The sequence below is a fragment of the Euprymna scolopes genome, chromosome 34, assembly GCF_053919585.1.
Source record: "Euprymna scolopes isolate OS-2025 chromosome 34, ASM5391958v1, whole genome shotgun sequence".
Classification (NCBI taxonomy): domain Eukaryota; kingdom Metazoa; phylum Mollusca; class Cephalopoda; order Sepiida; family Sepiolidae; genus Euprymna; species Euprymna scolopes.
This window is the reverse complement of record NC_136515.1, coordinates 30619102-30634404: the sequence shown is the minus strand read 5'-3', so window position 1 is coordinate 30634404 and position 15303 is coordinate 30619102. Positions and strand designations below refer to the sequence as shown.

At 29.2% G+C, this 15303-nt stretch overlaps 1 protein-coding gene across 6 annotated transcripts in view; it reads left to right on the top strand.

Annotated features, from left to right (window-relative positions):
• LOC145259152 (centrosomal protein of 135 kDa-like) overlaps positions 1-15303 on the top strand; it is a 493729-nt gene that overhangs the window by 401215 nt on the left and 77211 nt on the right. For all 6 annotated transcript variants that reach the window (XM_080116863.1, XM_080116866.1, XM_080116865.1 and 3 more), the window contains 2 exons: positions 12156-12233; positions 14062-14213. In XM_080116863.1, coding sequence (XP_079972989.1) covers positions 12156-12233; positions 14062-14213 — 230 coding nt within the window. The remainder of the gene's footprint in view (positions 1-12155; positions 12234-14061; positions 14214-15303) is intronic.

Sequence of the window (15303 nt, the reverse complement as noted above, 5' to 3'; positions counted from 1 at the left end):
TCATTATCATAACAAATGTAGTAAAACAATCTAACGTCATTATCATAACAAATGTAGCAAAACAATCTAACGTCATTTTCACAACAAATGTAGTAAAACAATCTAACGTCATTATCATAACAAATGTAGTAAAACAATCTAACGTCATTATCATAACAAATGTAGTAAAACAATCTAACGTCATTTTCATGACAAATGTAGTAAAACAATCTAACGTCATTATCATGAGAAATGTAGTAAAACAATCTAACATCATTTTCACAACAAATGTAGTAAAACAATCTAACGTCATTATCACAACAAATGTAGTAAAACAATCTAACGTCATTATCATAACAAATGTAGCAAAACAATCTAACGTCATTTTCATAACAAATGTAGTAAAACAATCTAATGTCATTATCATGAGAAATGTAGTAAAACAATCTAACATCATTTTCACAACAAATGTAGTAAAACAATCTAACGTCATTATCATAACAAATGTAGTAAAACAATCTAACGTCATTATCATAACAAATGTAGCAAAACAATCTAACGTCATTTTCATAACAAATGTAGTAAAACAATCTAACGTCATTATCATAACAAATGTAGTAAAACAATCTAACGTCATTATCATAACAAATGTAGTAAAACAATCTAACGTCATTATCATAACAAATGTAGTAAAACAATCTAACGTCATTATCATAACAAATGTAGTAAAACAATCTAACGTCATTATCATAACAAATGTAGTAAAACAATCTAACGTCATTATCATAACAAATGTAGTAAAACAATCTAACGTCATTATCATCACAAATGTAGTAAAACAATCTAACGTCATTATCATAACAAATGTAGTAAAACAATCTAACGTCATTATCATAACAAATGTAGTAAAACAATGTAACGTCATTATCATAACAAATGTAGTAAAACAATCTAACGTCATTTTCATAACAAATGTAGCAAAACAATCTAACGTCATTATCATAACAAATGTAGTAAAACAATCTAACGTCATTATCATAACAAATGTAGTAAAACAATCTAACGTCATTTTCATGACAAATGTAGTAAAACAATCTAACGTCATTATCATGAGAAATGTAGTAAAACAATCTAACATCATTTTCACAACAAATGTAGTAAAACAATCTAACGTCATTATCATAACAAATGTAGTAAAACAATCTAACGTCATTATCATAACAAATGTAGCAAAACAATCTAACGTCATTTTCATAACAAATGTAGTAAAACAATCTAACGTCATTATCATAACAAATGTAGTAAAACAATCTAACGTCATTTTCATGACAAATGTAGTAAAACAATCTAACGTCATTATCATAACAAATGTAGTAAAACAATCTAACGTCATTATCATAACAAATGTAGTAAAACAATGTAACGTCATTATCATAACAAATGTAGTAAAACAATCTAACGTCATTTTCATAACAAATGTAGCAAAACAATCTAACGTCATTATCATAACAAATGTAGTAAAACAATCTAACGTCATTATCATAACAAATGTAGTAAAACAATCTAACGTCATTTTCATGACAAATGTAGTTAAACAATCTAACGTCATTATCATAACAAATGTAGTAAAACAATCTAACGTCATTATCATAACAAATGTAGTAAAACAATCTAACGTCATTTTCATAACAAATGTAGTAAAACAATCTAACGTCATTATCATAACAAATGTAGTAAAACAATCTAACGTCATTATCATAACAAATGTAGTAAAACAATCTAACGTCATTTTCATGACAAATGTAGTAAAACAATCTAACGTCATTATCATAACAAATGTAGTAAAACAATCTAACGTCATTATCATAACAAATGTAGTAAAACAATGTAACGTCATTATCATAACAAATGTAGTAAAACAATCTAACGTCATTATCATAACAAATGTAGCAAAACAATCTAACGTCATTTTCACAACAAATGTAGTAAAACAATCTAACGTCATTATCATAACAAATGTAGTAAAACAATCTAACGTCATTATCATAACAAATGTAGTAAAACAATCTAACGTCATTTTCATGACAAATGTAGTAAAACAATCTAACGTCATTATCATGAGAAATGTAGTAAAACAATCTAACATCATTTTCACAACAAATGTAGTAAAACAATCTAACGTCATTATCATAACAAATGTAGTAAAACAATCTAACGTCATTATCATAACAAATGTAGCAAAACAATCTAACGTCATTTTCATAACAAATGTAGTAAAACAATCTAATGTCATTATCATGAGAAATGTAGTAAAACAATCTAACATCATTTTCACAACAAATGTAGTAAAACAATCTAACGTCATTATCATAACAAATGTAGCAAAACAATCTAACGTCATTATCATAACAAATGTAGCAAAACAATCTAACGTCATTTTCATAACAAATGTAGTAAAACAATCTAACGTCATTATCATAACAAATGTAGTAAAACAATCTAACGTCATTATCATAACAAATGTAGTAAAACAATCTAACGTCATTATCATAACAAATGTAGTAAAACAATCTAACGTCATTATCATAACAAATGTAGTAAAACAATCTAACGTCATTATCATAACAAATGTAGTAAAACAATCTAACGTCATTATCATAACAAATGTAGTAAAACAATCTAACGTCATTATCATCACAAATGTAGTAAAACAATCTAACGTCATTTTCATAACAAATGTAGTAAAACAATGTAACGTCATTATCATAACAAATGTAGTAAAACAATCTAACGTCATTTTCATAACAAATGTCGTAAAACAATCTAACGTCATTTTCATGACAAATGTAGTAAAACAATCTAACGTCATTATCATAACAAATGTAGTAAAACAATCTAACGTCATTATCATAACAAATGTAGTAAAACAATCTAACGTCATTTTCATGACAAATGTAGTAAAACAATCTAACGTCATTATCATGAGAAATGTAGTAAAACAATCTAACATCATTTTCACAACAAATGTAGTAAAACAATCTAACGTCATTATCATAACAAATGTAGTAAAACAATCTAACGTCATTATCATAACAAATGTAGCAAAACAATCTAACGTCATTTTCATAACAAATGTAGTAAAACAATCTAACGTCATTATCATGAGAAATGTAGTAAAACAATCTAACATCATTTTCACAACAAATGTAGTAAAACAATCTAACGTCATTATCATAACAAATGTAGTAAAACAATCTAACGTCATTATCATAACAAATGTAGCAAAACAATCTAACGTCATTTTCATAACAAATGTAGTAAAACAATCTAACGTCATTATCATAACAAATGTAGTAAAACAATCTAACGTCATTATCATGAGAAATGTAGTAAAACAATCTAACGTCATTTTCACAACAAATGTAGTAAAACAATCTAACGTCATTATCATAACAAATGTAGCAAAACAATCTAACGTCATTTTCATAACAAATGTAGTAAAACAATCTAACGTCATTATCATGAGAAATGTAGTAAAACAATCTAACGTCATTATCATAACAAATGTAGTAAAACAATCTAACGTCATTATCATCACAAATGTAGTAAAACAATCTAACGTCATTATCATAACAAATGTAGTAAAACAATGTAACGTCATTATCATAACAAATGTAGTAAAACAATCTAACGTCATTTTCATAACAAATGTCGTAAAACAATCTAACGTCATTTTCATGACAAATGTAGTAAAACAATCTAACGTCATTATCATAACAAATGTAGTAAAACAATCTAACGTCATTATCATAACAAATGTAGTAAAACAATCTAACGTCATTTTCATGACAAATGTAGTAAAACAATCTAACGTCATTATCATGAGAAATGTAGTAAAACAATCTAACATCATTTTCACAACAAATGTAGTAAAACAATCTAACGTCATTATCATAACAAATGTAGTAAAACAATCTAACGTCATTATCATAACAAATGTAGCAAAACAATCTAACGTCATTTTCATAACAAATGTAGTAAAACAATCTAACGTCATTATCATGAGAAATGTAGTAAAACAATCTAACATCATTTTCACAACAGATGTAGTAAAACAATCTAACGTCATTATCATAACAAATGTAGTAAAACAATCTAACGTCATTATCATAACAAATGTAGCAAAACAATCTAACGTCATTTTCATAACAAATGTAGTAAAACAATCTAACGTCATTATCATAACAAATGTAGTAAAACAATCTAACGTCATTATCATGAGAAATGTAGTAAAACAATCTAACATCATTTTCACAACAAATGTAGTAAAACAATCTAACGTCATTATCATAACAAATGTAGTAAAACAATCTAACGTCATTATCATAACAAATGTAGTAAAACAATCTAACGTCATTATCATAACAAATGTAGTAAAACAATCTAACGTCATTATCATAACAAATGTAGTAAAACAATCTAACGTCATTATCATAACAAATGTAGTAAAACAATCTAACGTCATTATCACAACAAATGTAGTAAAACAATCTAACGTCATTATCATAACAAATGTAGTAAAACAATCTAACGTCATTATCATAACAAATGTAGCAAAACAATCTAACGTCATTTTCATAACAAATATAGTAAAACAATCTAACGTCATTATCATAACAAATGTAGTAAAAAATCTAACGTCATTTTCATAACAAATGTAGTAAAACAATCTAACGTCATTATCATAACAAATGTCGTAAAACAATCTAACGTCATTTTCATGACAAATGTAGTAAAACAATCTAACGTCATTATCATGAGAAATGTAGTAAAACAATCTAACGTCATTTTCACAACAAATGTAGTAAAACAATCTAACGTCATTATCATAACAAATGTAGTAAAACAATCTAACGTCATTATCATAACAAATGTAGCAAAACAATCTAACGTCATTTTCATAACAAATGTAGTAAAACAATCTAACGTCATTATCATGAGAAATGTAGTAAAACAATCTAACATCATTTTCACAACAAATGTAGTAAAACAATCTAACGTCATTATCATAACAAATGTAGTAAAACAATCTAACGTCATTATCATAACAAATGTAGTAAAACAATCTAACGTCATTTTCATAACAAATGTAGTAAAACAATCTAACGTCATTAGCATAACAAATGTAGTAAAACAATCTAACGTCATTTTTATAACAAATGTAGTAAAACAATCTAACGTCATTTTCATAACAAATGTAGTAAAACAATCTAACGTCATTATCATAACAAATGTAGTAAAACAATCTAACGTCATTTTCATAACAAATGTAGTAAAACAATCTAACGTCATTATCATAACAAATGTAGTAAAACAATCTAACGTCATTATCATAACAAATGTAGTAAAACAATCTAACGTCATTATCATAACAAATGTAGTAAAACAATCTAACGTCATTATCATAACAAATGTAGTAAAACAATCTAACGTCATTATCATAACAAATGTAGTAAAACATGCTAACGTCATTTTCATAAGAAATGTAGTAAAACAATGTAACGTCATTATGATAACAAATGTAGTAAAACAATCTAACGTCATTTTTATAACAAATGTCGTAAAACAATCTAACGTCATTTTCATGACAAATGTAGTAAAACAATCTAACGTCATTATCATAAGAAATGTAGTAAAACAATATAACGTCATTTTCACAACAAATGTAGTAAACCAATCTAACGTCATTATCATAACAAATGTAGCAAAACAATCTAACGTCATTTTCATAACAAATGTAGTAAAACAATCTAACGTCATTATCATAACAAATGTAGTAAAACAATCTAACGTCATTTTCATAACAAATGTAGTAAAACAATCTAACGTCATTTTCATAACAAATGTAGTAAAACAATCTAACGTCATTATCATAACAAATGTAGTAAAACAATCTAACGTCATTTTCATAACAAATGTAGTAAAACAATCTAACGTCATTATCATAACAAATGTAGTAAAACAATCTAACGTCATTATCATAACAAATGTAGTAAAACAATCTAACGTCATTATCATAACAAATGTAGTAAAACAATCTAACGTCATTATCATAACAAATGTAGTAAAACAAGCTAACGTCATTTTCATAAGAAATGTGGTAAAACAATCTAACGTCATTATCATAACAAATGTAGTAAAACAAGCTAACGTCATTTTCATAAGAAATGTAGTAAAACAAGCTAACGTCATTTTCATAAGAAATGTAGAATATGTCTAAGTAGTACATAATGTGGAAATTTCCCGGAGCTTCAATTCTTTGTTTTGGACATAATTTATTGGGTTTCCAGTATTTTCCTAGCATACGTACCAGTAAAAGTGCACTTTTTCAGAAAATTTGCAAATTTTACATTGATGATAAATTTCAATATTAATTATTAAAAATGAATTTCACTATTAATTATTAAAAAAATTAATTAATTAAAAATTTCAGTATTAATTATTAAAAAATTTTATTAATTAAAAAAATTGACTCATACATATTGTCATTAATACCGGTAAGAAATTTTGTTCTCTACAAAATTAGTCATAACTTTTCCTGTTTGCATCCGATTTTGATAAAACTTGTGTTTTCTGGTCAGTGGATGGTATGCTGTATTGGAATGGCTAATATTTCACACTTCATGCATGCATTAGAAACTTTGTGGGCCTTTAAAGCTAAAAGAAAATATCAAATTTGAAAAATAATTGAAAGAAAATTTTCACAGACGAAAATGTACATTCTTGCATGGCAAATCCCCAATAAGACTTTTTGGTCTATTTTTTTTTTTTTTATTATTCTTAATTCAATATACATACGGTACTTTCTTGCTTGAATGCCTTATTTTGTGTCTTGGGTAAGTGAAATTTAAAATATGGCTTTTTATTCTGATGGCCTTAAAAAATTTTGTCATAAATTTAGGCCCATTTATTGCCAGTTTTTAACACAAATGGTGATCTAGTGCGAAAAATATAAGTTAGAAGTAAGTAAACTCTATATGATTTTGAAAGATAAACTTATTGGCTACAGACCTAACCACATGCCTAGGTCTGTGCTTGTCAAGTGTGACCGAAAATAACTTTGGCTTCATGTAAGAAAAGCTTCTTTATGGAGACTTGAATGGTGTCAAACAAGTAATAGTTCAAATAAAGTCAAACAAGTAATAGTTCAAATAAAGATATATTGGCCATAAATGCTACTTCGTTAATCCAGATTATAACAATAAGACATCACTTGCTTTATATTATAGAGAACTAATAAGAAATAGTCTAACACCAATTGTTAACTGAGAAATCTTTAAAAAAAACTGTCAATTGTTAATTTTCCCTATTTTTTTTGCCTAATTGAAAAGCTATTTATTACAAAATATAAGGATAGGGATAAAATAAAAAACAAAACAAACGACATTGATTAATTGTAGGTGCTGTAAATCACACCTTCTAAGCCAACTATTTACTCTATCCCCTTAATTTATCCCTGTTATTGTTTAAACCTACACCTATAATTTTATTACACTATTACTTCTAATTACTGAAATTGACATAAACCAGTAAATCTACTAAGCCTCTAACTAGAACATTTTTATTACATTTTTATATGATTTAACCCATACCTATGACTCAAACTTTAGCTTTTTACCATTGTTTCTTTATTTTTTATTCTGCTGCTTTATCTCTGTTGTTGGTTTTGTAAGTTTATATGTTTGTATGTTTAGATGTTCTCTCCCTGTTTTCTTGATAATGATGTATTTTATATACTCTTATATTTTATTATTTTACATCTTATACATTATGATTCACATTATATAATCCATTATAATTTGCTTACATTATACATCTGTGAATGCATCAATTTATGTGGTGCTTTTTGTTATTTGATTTTTGTTATTTGATTTTTGTTATTTGATTTTGAAGTGTTACAAACCTTGTAATATTAGGTATAGTTTAACTTTAATTTTTTAATCTTAAATCTGAAATTTTAGTCTCAAATTCTTGATTATTAGCTAAAATTACTAAATTTTTTCTTTAAATATTCTCTTTCCTTCACTTTATCTCAAAAGTGTTGATTTTTATTAATAGATCCTAAGTATCTTAACCTTGATTTTTTTAATTTCTTAATTCTCATCCTCAGCTGTTAACAATTTAAATTTTTAATTTTTACCATATATATTTAAAATTATAAATTACATCTATCTTATTATTCCATAAACTTGAATCTGTATGGAATTTGTAAGAATGTATATTTGATAAATGTTGAGTGTAGGATCTATTAGTTGTATAAATTGTTTAAATTAAAAAAGATATCTTTGAAATTTAAAATTAATTATTATTTTATTAGTATATTTCTTTATTGTTATGATCTATTATATTTGTTATTATTATTATTTGGATGGTTATTATGATTATTATTGTTATCATTATGGTTATTATTTTATCATTATTATTAATCTTATTATTACTATAATTTTTATTATTGTTATTAATTATTATATTTTTTATTCCTTATTTTTTATTAAATATATTTTATTTATTATTTTATTACTTTTATTTATTATTATAATAATTTTTTTATTATTCAATATTTTTTATTATTTTATTATTTATTATTATCAATTGTTATTGTTACGTTTTTTGCTTTTTTTTGTAGTGTAAATATGAATCTCCAGCCGAAATCTTCTCTATGTAGCCAAGTTGCTAATTAATTTAATCAAAATCTGCACATGCGTTGACCTTATTGTTGACCTATATTTTGAACCCAGATAGTTAACCCTAAATTTGTATCACATTTCCTGTCAGTATAAATGCAAGCTGTCATGTTTTCCCTCCATACACATATTAAAATATATTTGCGTTTTTCTCTGTCTTTGTTTTGTTTTATATTGATGTACAAATTGATGTTAAATTAAATGTATTATATTGATGTACATATTGATGTTAAATTTTTAATTCCATTTTTTTATTTCTTTTTTTCACCTCAAAACAAGGCACATTGCCACTTTGTTGTAGGGGGCTACTATCGGGGACATAAGCATCAGGGGTACTGTGTAGGAAGTTGGGCAGCAAGATGTCCATTCACGTTGCACTTGAACTTCTGCATGTCAGTGCAGTCGGGGAAGCAGGGACCCGGAAGGGAATTCCAAAGTCTAGCTGTTCTGGGGAAGAAACTACTGGAGTAGAAGGCTCTCTTGCATCTAGGGATCTCTACTGTGAAGGGGTGGGATTTAGCTGCTTGTCGGGTTTGTCGGGGAGTATTTACGTTGTGGGGGCACAAGTGCTTGCAGTTCGTCAGGGCATTCTCCATTAAAGTACTTGTAGAACAGGCGGAGGGATGCAACATTTCATCGATGGGACAGAGGCTGAAGTTTAGCTGACAGTTCAGGACCTATCAGATTGGCGACTCTCTTTTGAACCTTGTCTAGGAGCTAGAGACTAGTGGCAGATGCACCAGCCCAAATATGACAACAATACTCCATACATGGGCGAATGGTGGCCTTATAGAGGTATAGGGTACTTTCAGGTGTTAGTAGCTTTCTAGCACAGTAGAGAGAACCCACCTTCTTCACAGCAGCCCTGGCAATGTTCTCAATGTAATTGTTCCAACTCATGTTTCCTGTGAACGTTAGGCCAAGGAGTTTAAAAGATGTACTTTCAGATAAAGAGTCATTGGCCATTGCTATTGGCGGTAGGGAAGGGTTCTTGTAATTATTGAAGGAAACAAGTTTAGTCTTGGCAGCATTGAAGGTGAACATCCATTTTTGTGCCCATTCCACTACGGATTGGAGGTCATCCTCTAGTGTTTCTACCATTTCTTTAGATATGTGTTCATTTGTTTTCCTGTCGTGTTTGTTATAGAGTGTGGTGTCGTCAGCATATATACCCATCTCACAGACAACTTTGTCAGGGAGGTTATGAATATTAAGAATAGCAGAGGTCCAAGGATAGACCCATGAGGCACTCCTGCATTTATATCATATTGTTTAGATGTACGACTGTCAACGACAACCTGGATTTTTCTCTTATCCAAGAAGGATCTAATTATATTATGTATTCTTCCAGTGATGCCGTATTTAATTTTATGATTTGAATATTTATTACTGTTATGAGCATTATTTTTATTATATTTTTTATTATTTACTAGCGGGGAGTACCCGGTGTTGCCCGGGTGTTTAGAGGTGTGTGTGTGCGGGGGGGGGGTTAATCAAAACATAAGAATAAGCGAAGTAAATATTTAAAAAAAAATAAATGTTAAAACTTTAAAAAATCGAAAAAAAACTAACGTAAGGCAAACGAACGATGTTAAATGTAAAAATGGCAAAAACAGAAAAAGAAAACGCAAATGTGATGGAAAAGGAAAACAGAAAAACGAACGTCAAAACTACTTTAAAAAATGAGAAAAATAAAAACCAAAAAAAAAAAACACTGGCTTAAATAACCCTGTTTCAATATTAAAATTTAAAAAAATCGAAAAAAAAAAGACACCTCACACCACGATTCGAATCCAAAACCTTTAGATAATGAGGCCGCACTCTAAGCAACTGAGCTAAGACGACGTTGACGAAATTGGATTGTTTTTTTTTAAAATTTAAACTAAATCATGTTCCAACGTCATTTGCGCATGCGTAGAAGCGAACTTGTCATGAGAGGACGGTTTTTGTTGACCCCTCCCTGTAGAAAACTGATTATTTTAGGGTGAAGAAATTAATGTTTTTGGCCAATTTTTCGATATTTGTCGGGTGAAGGTTGGAACTTTAAAATTATACCAATCTCGTGAAAATCTGTGACCCGTGTCGAAAGTTTTTCCGAGACATACAAACGCACATACAAACATACACACATTTTCGCTTTTATATATATAGATTACTAGCACTAGTTGTTGTGTTTGGAGGTGTGTGTGGAAACTCCGAGGGTGGGGTGGGGGTGGGGGGTTAAAAAACAAAAAATAAGTATGAGGATCGAACCCGAACCCTTGAGACAAAGTTGTAAATTAAAGTGTGAAAAAAAAAACGTGTGACGTTAACCATTGCCCCACTGCGACATGCTAACGGAAACATGTTTGAATTTATTTAATTACTTGGATTTAGCAGGTGCCCGTTTTAATGAGTTAATGAGGTCAAGTTTGACTGCAGGATAGTATTTACTTCTGAACGCTTTTTTTTTCTTTTTTTTTCCCCCAAGATGTTATAGGAAAAAGACTAACCCACATGTGTCGAGCGACAAATGTTGAATATTTATCTTCCCGAAATCGAGCAAATTAAATAGACAGGCGAGCTTCGTTGTTAACTCTGAGATGTTACGATTTATATGTGATATAAAAAGTTTTAAAAAGTTGTGAACCGACCGACTGCTTCTCTAAAAGAAGCCTTTTGTAGACAGACAGAAAAAGCGAACACACATACATACATACATTTTCGCTTTTATATTTATACATTATTTTTTTGTTATTTATTCTTTATTATCATTGATATTATTATTATTATTATTACTTTTTTGCTTTTTTCTTTCTTTCTTTTTTTCCCTTCGTTTTTTTTCCTCTCTATTTAGCTGGCTTTATTCTGAGTATCATGTGATTTGACCTGCTGATTATTCTGTGCTAGAAACTCCTGTGTAATTTTTATTACAGACTTCACTTTTGTATAAGTAATATCACCTGAAGAGTCCTCTAGTTACTTATAATTGACTGACCGAAACATGCTCAACATATAAATGCTTATATTTATAAAAAGTATATCTTGCCCACTTTGGTATTGAGCACTCTTGTATTAACTCTGTTAAAACTTCATTGATTGCTGGAAAATATTAACCTGGAATTATATATTTATATATAACTAAATATTTATATATGACTATTCAGGAAGCCCAGTCAACAAAATTCAACAGACTACCAACACAATGCGATGTCTGCAACTGACAATATAGATCGAAGATAGGCTTATTTAGCCACAGAAGACCGTGTTCAATCACCTCTACAGGTGCAACCCCATAGTTTTCTAGACTGATAGCGGTCAACAACAATATATATAATTATCTTATAAGTTTATAAAATAGTAATATGTGCGTGAAAGAGATTTTATTTTGATCCTTGTTATATATCAAAACTAAATTCAATTTAATGAATATAAATTGAATGTTCCTTCCAGCTTTCCACAGAAACGTCCCTTTCTGAACGTGCCCATTTTGAACAAAAGGTAGAAGATCTTGATAGTCAACTGAAAATGGTGAGTCTATACATTTATGGACGTTTTACATTTAAACTATATAGTCTGAAATGTAGACAATTTTCTTTAGAAGATGTTTTTTTTAATTAAGGCAAGATTTTTATAGGTCAGACATCCTTCTTGACATTAATATGACAGTGAGGTGATGGAGACCAGTGTTTTGATTAAGACACTATCTTTCAGTGATTGCCTGCTAGGACTTAAGAACATTTCATCCTTTTGGGTTTCTTAAAAATTTGTTTTTTCATAAAAAAATTGAATTATTTTTTGGTTCTGTGCCTTTGCCATGTATTTGGACAGAAATTGAATTCATGGGTTGACATGAGTTCTCTGGCAACAGGTGTAATGTTTGAATGGTACTGTTTTAAAAAATGCATGCTGACCTTGTCCGACAAATGACGTTCAGCATATCAATTTGGCAGAACTTGATGCCATGCTAAAAAGCCTTAATCTTCCACTGTAGTGGCAGACCAAGATCATGCATCTTCATATTGACTTATTCTGCATTTACCACTGATTGACTGACGCTTTAACTAGAAAGGCATGAGTTAGGACTAAAGCTTTAAGTGAAATGTTCGTACAGAGAAGACTGATGATAGTAAAACATTTAGTTGATGAATAAAGTTTGCAGGTCAACATTAGTCTGATTCTCTCGGATCAGAATCTGGCTGATAAATTTATTTAAGTACCAAGAGATGGAGTGATATAGTGAGAATTTTCTCCAAACTGACATAGGCAGTTTTAACAGATCAATTGACACGTGATCAGATCTGTGAAATAAATAAAAAAGTGGACATCCTAGAATTTGTCCAAAAAGTGTATCCTGCAACTATGATGTTCAGACAAAGCAGCCATATGATCATGCAAAGAGTGTCAGTAGCTCTGACACCAGCCGCTGGTAAATAGGAAATCTCAAGATGGAGAGCAACTGGTGTTGGATAGGCATTTAAGGCATTATGATGCCGAATATCTCTTGACATTAATTATGACCCAACATGTTTCACAATATGGTGTCTGTTGACACAATAGAATGCATTGATAAGTGGTGATTGTTTTGTAAAAAAGAAAAAAATCTTCACCAGTTAGAGTTGTCAACACCTTGTATAAAGTGGGAGACCACGTCTGTGTAAAACACCCGAATGTTCAATGCACTACCAAATTTGGTGGTGAGAAAATGGATAAAATAATAAGTCCTCATACTATGTTAGTTGATGGTGTCCTATGCCATCCTTGTTGTGCATCTTCCACTACTTAGTGTAGCATTTGAGGATGACCCCGAGTCTCTATTGCCTCTTTGAATAAGAGCAGAAACTTTGCCTACAGAACCAGAAGAGACAATAGTAGAATTGGCAGATAACAATACCAGATATTAATAAGAAAAATGGATCTGAGAAAGATCTCATGTAGAAGTACCCATTGAAGGCAAAGATTGTCTCCCTATGATATTAGGAGAGTGTAGCAGAAGAAACTACTCACACAAACAGCAACACATCTGTTTGGCTTTGGGGAAAAGAAAAAAATTGTAGATGATTTTTTTATATGTGGTATCAATTTGGATATAAGAGGGATAGCTGTTTTAAGAGAGACGAATTGAGGAAAACAGACAGCTGACAATAAACATCAAAATTAAAAGTTGTTGTGAAGAGTTCTGTCAGTTTTCTTTTTAGGATTACAGCATCAGTAACCATTGGATAAATGAAGAAATAATGAACCAATACAATTATAATAAAGAGATTTTCACCTGTAATCTCCTTTTTGAATTACTGAGATGATATTTACTTGCACTTTATTTGATGTGCACTGTCTTTGTTCTTTTATTTTTCTCCAGGCCACTGTAGAAAGAAATGAATTGCAGATGAGAGTAAAAAACCTAAAAGATGATATCAACAATTTGGAAGAACGGATAAAGACGCAAGCATTGCAGGTTCAAGAAGCCCGAGAAGATGCTTCTAAACAGAGAATGACATCCACTCAGATGAGGTAAAATGCCTAAATTTATTGGGTTTTTGATTTTTTTAATTACTTTAATTTAAAAGTGTATTATTCTTCATTTATACTAGCTTTTCTTATCTGCCATTCTCATTCCATTGTATTATTTCATTCAGTACACAATCTCATTTATTACATTATTTACTATATACTGGGTCACAGATAATTTATTACCGTTTCATATTCAAATTGTTGATATGATTTCTATGTAATACAATACTGATAGTAGCAGCCAAAGGAAACAATTATCTATGATTGAAGAAAAAAAAGGATCAAATAATGAACTTGTAAATCATTTATTAACTTGTAATGTAAAACATTATGATAATGTTTTACATTACAAGTTCATGGATGATTTGTGACTTTATACATTAGTTGGTCTGTTTTGTTTTCTCCTTGTGCTTTTTTACTGTTACATTTTCACACTTTGTTTGGATAACCTAGAAGAAAGAGCATACACAGAATGTTTAAAAATAACTCTGATTTGGATTCTTATCCACACATTTTTATTTTAAAACCGCATTTTGATATAGAGCATTTAAATAAATATATATGAGAATTTTATTTAACAAAAAAAAAAAAAAAAAAGAATGGCTACCATGTTTTGGTTAAATTTAATACAATAGTAAAAATGTAAGACTATGATTTTCACATATTGTCTTTAAATAATACAAGCACTGTTTCTGTGCAGGTGGGGGTCGAGAATCAATAATTATATTTATTAACTTCTGTAAATTGTTTACGTCGATCTTGAATGCATGAACCTTAGAATTTATAGGGAAAAAACCCCCAACAAATTGAAATCTGAAAAATGAGGTGTTTATTGATTTTCAGTTCTCAAGATTATATGATCATCAAATCTGACCTAGTCCCATCTTGCATAAACTATTGGATTTGTCATGAAAAACCTTTGATGATGATCTAATGCTGAAAAGTAAAAAATACAAACAATAATTAAAGCTAGGACAACAGTTTATTATCCAGGGTTTTTTAGGCACTCTCTTTACAATGTTTCAGAGAAGAGTAGCAGACAGGATTGTAAGGAACATCAGAAGGGGCAAATTCTTGCGGTTCAAGCTTT